This window comes from Nannobrachium achirus (genome assembly GCF_963921795.1).
Source record: "Nannobrachium achirus genome assembly, chromosome: 18".
In the NCBI taxonomy this organism is placed as follows: domain Eukaryota; kingdom Metazoa; phylum Chordata; class Actinopteri; order Myctophiformes; family Myctophidae; genus Nannobrachium; species Nannobrachium achirus.
The window spans coordinates 14626358-14636991 of record NC_137825.1 but is presented as its reverse complement, the minus strand read 5'-3'; the positions used below and the strand labels follow the sequence as shown (position 1 = coordinate 14636991).

The window sequence follows — 10634 nt, the reverse complement described above, 5'->3', positions numbered from 1 at the left end:
CTTTTACTCCCATTTTCTTTTAGTTTTTGTTACTTTGTAGGTGGTTGTACTGTTAAGTAACTTAAAAAAAAAACAACAACAACATGAAAAATAATGGTGATAAGATTGTGTATCGTGATACAGCTTGGAAAATCTTGTGATATTGTATTTTTCCATATCGCACACCCCTAATTCACAACTGACAAAAGACATTATTGGCCTTGGTGGTGTGAGTGTTGGCCATGAAAGACTGTTGTGTGGGAGACATGCCGACTTCTTTGCCTTGTTCAATACATCACTTTCAAACAGCTCAGATCACCAAGGCTACACAGTGTGAAGGCGACTGAATCACCAAATTCAGTAGCATTGTGCCCGTAGATGCGTGTGCGTGTGTGTATTTGTGCATGTGTAGTCACACAAAATGTCAGTAGATGAAGGCTTGTGCTCAGTTCTCTAAGGATCTAAAAATACACTCCCATTGTAACTGCTGTGGTGAAAGTCTTGTATTGTGCAATGTGATATTGTGGAGAGAGAGAGAGAGAGAGAGAGTAGTCTGGACAATGTGTCTGGTTTCAGCGATCAGAGTTGCCTACAAACCTAAGTGAATTTTGTTCATCCGTCGCTGCTGCCATCTTGTGTGGATGCAACAGTGTGGTTACATTGTGCACACAAATGCATGTGACTGATGAACTCGATATCCGTTAGAACAATACTATTTAGGTCCGTTGTATGCTTGTATTGATTGATGTGGAAATGAAAATGTGTGTGTGTGTGTGTGTGTGTGTGTGTGTGTGTGTGCGTGTGTGCGTGCGTGCGTGCGTGCGTGCGTGCACATTTGTGTAGGTGTGTGTTCTCACTTTGCAATTGTTTGAAGAGCACGTGTTAAGAGTGGGAGCGCAACACGGCACACAGCAGCCACGATGCGTGTGGGTGAGTGAGTGTGTGTGTGCACACAAATCAAATCGCCGGCATCATGCGGCTGATTGACAGGTCAATTGGAGGAATACAGTAGGTTGCCGTGGAGACAACAGAAACACATCATTCCTGGTATTCTGTCGACACTCCCAAGTGGAGATGCGCAGACACAACACTCTGAGCCTCATGATTATTTGTCTTTGCACACTCCTTTTATGTGTCGCGCGCCGGCCTTTTGTCAGTTGCCGTCACCGTCATTTCGTCTCCATCATCCCTTTGTTGCACGCCGTGTCATGTTCTTTGTCCCTCCGAATCTATTTTCTTCTCACTCTCTTGCGTCTCCGTATTCCATTATCGCCAGGCTTATTCCCTTGTCTCGCCCCAGCCGCGCTCTCCCTCTTTGTGCCCACTTTGCTCTCACTCATTCAATTTGCCAGGGTTTAAGGGGCCTTGTTGCAACGGTGCATCTGGGGGTGCACATCACTCTTGTGTAAATTGTGCCATCTGGGTGCGAAGCTCCCGGGACAGACGGATTGAAAGACAAGCGAGAGACGGGTAAACAGACAAAAGTGTCAGGCAGACATAACAGGCACGCATACAAACCAGTCGTGGTTGGACAGAGAGAAGCGAAATCGTCCCCTCCTCCAATGCAATCAACGGGGGAGTGCAATGTCAACATCGGGTTTGTGTGGACAGCCCGGTTTGACTGGACTGCCAGTGTGTGCTTATTCTTGATTGTCATTTGTGCATTTTTCACCGCGTCCTCTGCTCTGTTCATGAATCTCCACCCAGGGCATGCTGGGGTAAAAGGGGCTGGTTGATGGCGAGCACTGCAGGCGTATAGGAGGAACCAAACTGGCCAAAAATACAAAAACAGCTCAGCAGGCCTCAGGCAAAGGAAACAGTGCAGTGCTAGAACTGTTTCACACTGAGCGATCCGTCTCCTCCACACACAGGTCTTGTGATATCTCCTCTTGTGTTGTGCGCGTATATAAGCAGGGCTCCTCACAGCAGGGCAGGGCTGCTGCGCGCGTCCCTGACCGAGCGGATCTTGAGCTCGGCGTAGCACTGCACGAAGCTGTGGTAGATGAAGGTGATGGGCAGCGCCAGGAGAACGATGCCGCTCACCACGCACACGCCGCCCAGCATCCGCCCGCCCACCGTAATCGGGTACACGTCGCCGTAGCCCACCTATAGTCAGAGGATATTAAGCCTGTTAAGGTCTGAACGCAAATCTGTGTCACTTTAGATTTGAACCACTTTAACCATTATTTATGCTTTAACTATTAAAAGATAGCAGATATACAAGCTCACAGAAAAAATACAAGCGCACAGAAAAATCGTTAACATTTTGTACAAGTCTTTAAATATTTTTGACCCGATTCTATAAATGTCTTCTAAGTCCTTCTTCTAAATCAGTGGTTCTCAAACTTTTGCATGTCAAGGACCACCAAAATTACATGTGCTCCCATGATGCCCCATCTCAAAATATGTTGACCACCCAGAAGCAAATGTTTGAGTTACAAGTGAATGGGACCCAAACTTTAAGCAGCTGTCAAATATTTCCCATAGGAATTTTGAATTTCAAACTTTGTTAAATGTGTTACTACTAGACACCTGTACAAACACATTGGCGAAGACATTTCTTGGTAAGGAATTTATTCCCATAGATTTCACATTATTATTCTGATAATATTTCCCTGACTAACCGTGGTCATGGAGATGATGACCCACCAGGAGGCGGCCGGGATGCTGGCGTAGTCGGGGTTGCGCGGCTGCCCGGGGGGCCCCAGGTCCAGGCCGTGCTCCAGGAGCTGGGCCAGGGCGCTGTAGATGGCCATGGCCACGAACATGAACACCAGCAGCATCACCATCTCGCGGTAGCAGCGGCGCAGCGTCAGCCCCAGCGTCTGCAGGCCCAGGAAGTGGCGAGCCAGCTTCATCAGCCAGAAGACGCGCATCATCCGCAGCACGCGCAGGGTCACCTGCCCGGGGTGTGGGGGGGGGGATCACAAAATGATTAGATCAGTGGTTCTCAACCTGTGGGTTTGATTTTGGGGGGTCCCCAGATGATTAACTTAACGTGCAACATTGTTTTCTCACTCAACAGTAAATAAACCAACATAAATAACAAATTAACCCTACAGCATGTGTATGTGGCCTGTCATGGTCCAATCTCTCGAGACAGAGTCAATGATGGCACAGAAAAGGGACAAGTGGGCGGTCCCTTTTCGTGACGATGGCTAGCCAGATTGGTCATGGTCATACCAATAAACATATATTTTGTCTACTTTTAGTTTCTCTCCAAAACCACTAGGAAACTATTTTTGTCTTGTTTTATACAAGACTTTTTTTGCTATTTTGTTTGTTCCAAAAGAAGAAACGTCATCATTTCACCATTAATCATACCAAACATTAGTCGATCTACATGCTCACAACGCCTCGCAACATCTGCTTTCACAATAGAACTGTGTTATACAAAATGTATTGCCTCAACTCAGGACAGGTTAGGGGGGGGGGGGGGGGGGGGGGGGGGCAGTTAAAATAAAAATATGATTAATATTTGCGGCCTGAAAAGGTTAAGAACCACTGCCTTAGACTTCATCCCAGAAACCATCTTCTACCTGCCAATTTTCTTATCCTAAAGTGGCTTCGAGTCGTGTCGAGTATAGCACACGAAAATGTGTTTGGTTCACAGAATTGCAAACAGTGAGCTACCCAAGTGTCGTACACCAGAGGTAGTTCTACAGACTTTGTACCATACATATTTAATAGCCGTACGGGCGAGGGTACGTGCCTATACTCAGCAGCTGTTATGAGGAATGGGCTTCCTAAAAGTCTTAAATCCATTGCCTCAAAGGACACGCACAAAATATGGCTAAACGAAAACAGTACCTTTTCATAACTATGCCCTATTTGTAATATCGCAGAGATATATCACTTTTATATATCATCGTTATCAAACGATCTTTGGAAATAAGCCTGCAAGCTTTCTTGTGTTCATCCTTTTGGGCTATTTTATGCAAGTGTTTTCATAATGCCAATATGTCAATAAATAAGTCAGTCAATCAATCACCTCTAATCACCAACTGAGACGCTGTGTACAGACTAAAATTCCATCTAATGTATTTAAATCAGTTGGCAAAAGCTCCTTTAGATTTAAAGCTCCTTCTGAATGGAACAATCTTCCTATTCATATTCGGTCAATAACCTCCTTTCAACTATTTAAAACTGCGCTGTCCTCTTACTTTGAGATTACCTGTTCATGCTTTCGCTAATTCACAGTATAACAGATCTTTTGACGCAATGATTCATATGTTCTGTGTTTTGTTGTATCTTTGTTTTGTGTTCCCCCTGGTTGATGTTGTTTGATTTGTCGTGTTCATACTTAGTTTTGTTTTGTGCTGTAGTGTTTTGTTTTGTTTGCTCTGTTCTCTACAGATATGTATTTTTCCGTAACTTGTGGATGCCCTTGAAAACGACATGGTTCATTTCAAGGGTTTATTCCCAATAAAGAACTTCAACACACCCCGGCCACGCCGAGGCCGGCGCCCGGCAGCCCCGCCCGGGCCAGCGCCATGGTGACGTAGTACGGCGTGATGGCGACCACGTCGATGATGTTCAGCGGCCGCCGGAGGAACTCCCACTTGTCTCGGGCGACCAGGAAGCGCATGGAGCACTCTGCCGTGAACCAGCCGATGCAGACCGCCTCCACTATCCTGCAAGGGTGGACAGGGTTAGGATAAACACACAGGGATCAGGGATTTCAATCTTTATTTGTCACAGCACATTACAGGTATTATGGGTGAAATTCTTGTTTGTGCAGATTCTGCAGAAAGAGTAAAAGGGTAGAGAAGACACATAACATACATGGTAAACGGTGCATTTATATAGCGCCTTCATCCAAGGCGCTTTTACAGAGATTGTGCATTATTACATTCACCCATTCACACACACATTCATACACTGAAGGCAGAGGAAACCATTCAAGGCACCAACCTGCTCATCGGGAGCAACTAGGGGTCCAGAGTCTTGCTCAAGGACTCTATGACACTAACTCTTTGGGAGCCTGGGATCGAACTGGGACCCCTCCGGGAACCCTCCTTGTTCTAAGACGGTTTCTCTAGCCCTGAGCAACTGCCTCCCCAACTGATCTGCATAATAATAAATTAAGAATGTATCTAAAGTGAATTTTAATAAAGACTATGTCATGCAAAAGACCATTGAAACACAGTTCAATTAGTCTGTAAAGGGACACCAGGCTTAGCTCTTCAGCAGTCTAATTCAGCAGTCTATAATCGCTGATAAATGAAAAACCATTCTGAAGTCTGGTCTACTATACTCCCGATGCTCCTGTATCGTTTGCCTCCACTATCCTGCAGGCTGGACAGTTTGGATAAACACACAGGGATCAGGGATTACTTTAGGGTGGGAGGCTAAAGAGAGATATGGATGGTATGAGAGACTGTATATCATTACTTGGAAAAAATAACAGTGGAAGAAAAGAGGGGAGAAAGAAAACCACTGCACTTTCAGCCTGGCGTCACCATTTTGGGCATGTCGTTATAGGCTTATTTTTGATGTACTGTATATGTAGATATGTGTGACATACATGGTTATCACATTGTAGATGGACAAGAACAAGCAAAGACAGGAGTAGAGATAGCAGGGGGGAAGAAGACAAATGAATAACAGGAAATGAAATGAACGGAGAGGGAGAGAGAGATGTTGAAACCCAGAGAGTTGTTGTGAGTATGACGCAAATGAGAGGCACGGTGATTAGCGCCGCCAGGGGCAATTAAGAGAAACAGAACCAAATTAGAGGGAGTTGATTTGACTGAGAAACGACGGGGCCAAACAAACAGCGCCGAGAGCCTCGGGAGAGCCCTGACCGCACAATTAAACATAAACAAATTATGGAAGAACAGAGAGAAATGACATCACCTGTTGGAATGGTACCACAAACAGAGCGAGTAAATAGGATTGCCTTTTGGCCCTAGGTATAAACAACGCATCAGTTTCCTAACAACAGTGACAGGTCCAATACGGAACTATGCCTCAGCGAACATAACCCAGCCATATATAGATAGAGAAAGGCTCTCGGAGGAAAACCACTTCCTTGGAAAAATCCTCAGATGCTGAGGTTTTACTTTGTACTCAGGGAGCCGAGCTTTAAAAAAAATGCAGATCTGTCTCACGATGCTCAACGTACGGTGAGCTTGTCAATCAGAAACGTTTGGCCTTTTCTTAAAGGAGTAGTTCACCCCCAAAATGTATTTTTCTCTACTGATTACTCACGCCATGGAGACTTGAGTATGACGCATTCCTAAGAAGAAAAAAAAAATGGATTATAGTAAATTTACCCCCCTTGATTACGGATGGGGACCCAAATGCATTTGGGATCTGGAATCAATGGGGGTACATTTACTATAATCAAAATGTTGTCTTAGGAAAGCGACAAAAAAAAAAAAGAATATTGAACTCAAGTCTCCATTGTGTGAGTAATCAATAGAAAAAAAGTCATTAGGGGGTGAACTACTCCTTTAAGTTTTTGAAATAGAAAATGAGGTATAAGTAATTAAAACTAGGAAAAGACAACTCTTGATAGGACCACAATGCAAACAAGCCCCAAGGACTTTTTGTGTTATCCTTTAAGCCTTAATGTCTGACTGTACCACATTTCATGCTGTTTACATTTCTGTCTAATTAAAGAGGTGGTGCCATGATTTTTTCCCCCTCTAAAACATGATTATCAGGTATTATGATTATACTAGAGGAAGATATTTTCCAAAAACGTATACAGAAAGAGTTAAAATTGGGTTTTTATGTGGCCACACCCCCAGTTCATTAAGTATGCATGGATGTCATGGTGACTGGTGACCCAGCTGAAGTTAGCCACACCCCACAGTGTTGGGTGAATGGTAATTTGGGGAGGAGTTGATTCTGTGATGTAAAAGTATCTTTGTTTTTTAACTGACACTTTTTACCACAAGGTGGCAGCCTCCAAGAGAAAACAAACAAATACCAAGAGAATACATAATTGCTCATAAAAACCACACCAGGGGTTCCAATGATGTACTTTCAACCTCCTAGACACATGAAAAACAGAAAAGGTACAAAACTATGGCACCACCTCTTTAAGTAGGCTATTCAATCAATCAATCAGTGCCATATCACTCTATAATAATATAGCCATGGTCTGTTCAAACAGGCCAGGCAAACAATACAGGAGCATCGGGAGCAGTAAAAGCAGACTCACAAACAGTTTTTATTTTTATTAGACTGCTGAATGAGAGCTATAAGCCTGAGGCCACTGCACACTGAACTGAACTGAGTTTAATACACAAGACTGATCTGATCTGTTTTAAATGGACTCTCCTTTACATACATTCATGACTCTTAAATTGTTATGCACACTAGCCACTTTTTGAAGCGGTGAAAGCTGCTTCCAAGGTGTGGCTTTGTCTGTCCCGTACATGTCTGTCCCATCTGATTGGTCAATTTTGTCTGTCCCGTACATGTCCCGTGCATGCTTGACCAATTGAGGATTGGTCAAGCTTCACATGCCAATTTGGCCCTCCAGACAAAATCATTCATTCATTCAGAATTCATAAAAATATAGAACCAAAGCACATAGAAAGTGCTTTGAACACAGATTTCATAGCTCTAGATTAGAACACATAGAATAAAAATTCACCGCTTCACTTCGAACCAAGGTTTGATTTTCTTCGAACCAATGCATTTGATTCTACTTCTATTCTATTCTACTTATTTTAACTGTAGGCCTATTGATGGGCCTGCACAATTAAGAATTTCACCCATGTTGCTTGTAATCATGTGATGTGACATTAATGTTGGTTCTGATTCTACATTATGATATGCAAAATCTCAAATGATAGTCTCATACCCTGATATCGCAACAGGTTCTCACCCCTATTGCGTCATACAACTGACGCGATCTTAAATACCGAATGCTTCTCACCATAGACGCGGACGGATTGCCTAATGTCTCAAGGGTTAGACGCATTGGGTGGTCTAAGAAGAAAGAAAAAAAAGTAGTTCCTGATGCGGGATTCGATACGCTCTGAAGGCTTCTTGGTTTACCAGCCACCCGTCGCTACCGTTCACGCCACTATAAACGACGGAGCAGCGCCGTCTCAGGCGGCGATGACCCCCGTGAGTCGCCACCGAGGCGAGCGATAGCGAGCCGAGTTGCCGCGACGAGCGGTGGGAACGCCGCATGAGCCGACTCAGCCGCGTTACCGAATTACGTGCCGTTATGGACAGAATAGTAAATCTTGACCAGGGGACTGCTTCCGCCTCCGAATGTGGCTCAAAGAAGGGACTACGTTATCATTTCACGTTTTGTCAAAGATAAAAGCACAAAAAAAAAGGTACCTCCCAGTCACTCTCGTTAGCTCAGTCGGTAGAGCATAGAGATACAAATCCAGAGACCGGGGTTTGATTCCCCGTGACGGCTGTCAGTGAAAAATCTTCCAGTAAACAGAAGTCGGCGCATGCGTACTAAGACTCTGTCTCGTCCAAAAACTCTCCGTCTCCGTCTAGGCAATAGTCACTCCCAAATCTTCACAGGGGTGAAGCAAAGGAAAGAAAGACACGGCGTCGGGAGGGTGAAGCAAAGGGGGTGAGAATGGGTTGGATATCAATATATAGAATCGATATATTGCCCATGAGTCTTACAGTGAGGACAGCAGGCAGTGGCCAGTGTATCCACAAAATGAGAAAGGCAAGAGTTGTTTTTCACTTCCAGTCAACCAATTTTCTTTTTCCAATTTCCTTTCAAAATGGGTTGAGGCTTGAGGCCGTTGATGTCATTGTCAAAATTGAGTGACCAACATTGTAACAGGCAGGTTTGTATTCTTTCATCACAACAGCAGACAGCACGAATTGTTTTGAAACTCCCAAGACATGAATAATAAATCCATTCCATAAATGATACATCAAAGAGACAGAAAGCGAGAGCGATAACGACTAGCTCTCAAAGACAATGATCAGCCCACACTTGTTTTTATTGGTAATGTTGATTGGTTATCGATCTAATCAGGTGAGAGCTCCTGATTGTCTTGTCTGTGTGAAGTGTGCAGGTCCTATAGCTTGTTGTGGTCAATATGAACTCTCGCCATGATGCAGGCTGAATCGATGGCGCGTCACAGTGGATTTGTTTGGTCGGAGTCCCCATGCACTCCCCAAAGCAGGAAATCCTCAATTGGAATTGATAAAAGGATCCTGGGAGAAATCATGTCCAAATTGAAACTGGATCACTCTCTCAACACGCGCGTCACAGATAGGCCTACTCTCAACCCCATGTTACGCACGGTTCAAGCTCGGGCTTTGATTACCCTGTGGTTCTCAAAAAGTCGAGTCCGGGGACCCCCAGGGGTCCTTTTAAACTGGGTGTTACAGGAGGTGCCCAGCTATTATTGATCGTTAGTTATGTATAGGCCCCAAATGGACCATAAACAGGTCTGTAACTCTGAGGTCAGTGTAGCCTAATGGAACCAAATTTATGGACCCGTAATGGAGTCCGTGGACAATGACTGATTCAAACTGACATGGAAAAGTTTGAGAAACACAGCAGCACATAACATAATGAATATGTATCATATTCATATTCCTACCTGTGTTCCTCCACGGTGTTGCGCTTGGCCGTGTCCCAGTCCGGCAGGGTGCTGACGCACAGCATCACCATGGAGACGATGACAAAGATCACGGACACCGAGGCGAGGAGCTGCGCCACGACGGACGAGTTGGGCTCCTCGAACGTCCTGCGCACCATCTCCATCCACCGCGCGCGTCTCGAGGAGGAGTCCACCGTGGCCGCGGTGGCGTCGGTGGTGCCACCGCTGTTCCCAACGTGCACGTCGGTGGCACTGGTGGATATAACACCGGCGCTTATCAGGGACTCGTCGGCCGAGACCCGGAGGTCCAGGTCCTCCTCGGAGAGGCCGTCCAGGCCAATCTGGTTCATGCGCTCGTCCAGGCGCTTCTGGCAGCAGAAGTCCAGGTGCGCGCTCTCCAGCCCCCAGTAGAGCATCTCCGTGTAGAAGGACAGCTCGCACACGCCGGGCACGAAGCGCAGCTTCCCCGAGCGCACGTAGAGCATGATGAAGACGAAGGCCTGCGCGTGGCGGTCGAAGAAGAACTCGTTGCGCTCGCGGTCGTAGTCGTCGCAGAGCTCCAGCACCTCGCGCTCCGAGGCGCACGCGTGCAGCCGGCTGACGCGCCGCAGGGGGAAGTCCCGGATCACGTCGCGGGTGAAGGCGTAGCGGGTCCCCCCGACGTTCAGCACACAGATGCTCTTACCGAACTTCATTGTTTACCCCTTTGATGTGTTGTGTTGTGTTGTGTTGTGTGTGTAACCCAAAAACTCCGCTCCGAACTCCTTCCCCCGGGCGGCCCGGTACTGTGGTACCCGCTTCCAGAACAGCTCTGATCGAGGCACAACTTTGAAACAGCTCTTTTGCGGAAGGATGATGGATCCATCCAGTCTGCGTCTGTCTGGATGGACAACCGAATGGTCTCTCCTCTTCTCTCTCCTCTTGAGTTCCAGATACACTGAGGAAGGCTAGAGAGCCGAAACGTCTGTTTCTCACACCCTAAATATGCAATCAAGCAAAAAGAGAAAAAGTGGTCTCTTGCCCCACTGTGTGAGATCCATTGTTCTACCAAGTTGTTGATCCAAGAGGACTGAATTTACTGAATTTCCCCCTTGGGATAAT

General features: G+C 45.9%; 1 protein-coding gene across 1 annotated transcript; it reads right to left on the bottom strand.

Moving 5' to 3' along the window:
* Nucleotides 1-1899: 1899 nt before the first annotated feature.
* Nucleotides 1900-10228, bottom strand: LOC308302901 (voltage-gated potassium channel regulatory subunit KCNG3-like; the record flags this gene model as incomplete). The annotated part of the gene is made up of 4 exons (XM_080747219.1): nucleotides 1900-2085; nucleotides 2604-2879; nucleotides 4424-4613; nucleotides 9534-10228. The coding sequence occupies 4 exons, from the start codon at nucleotides 10226-10228 to the stop codon at nucleotides 1900-1902; spliced, it is 1347 nt and encodes a 448-aa protein (XP_080603345.1).
* Nucleotides 10229-10634: the final 406 nt, after the last annotated feature.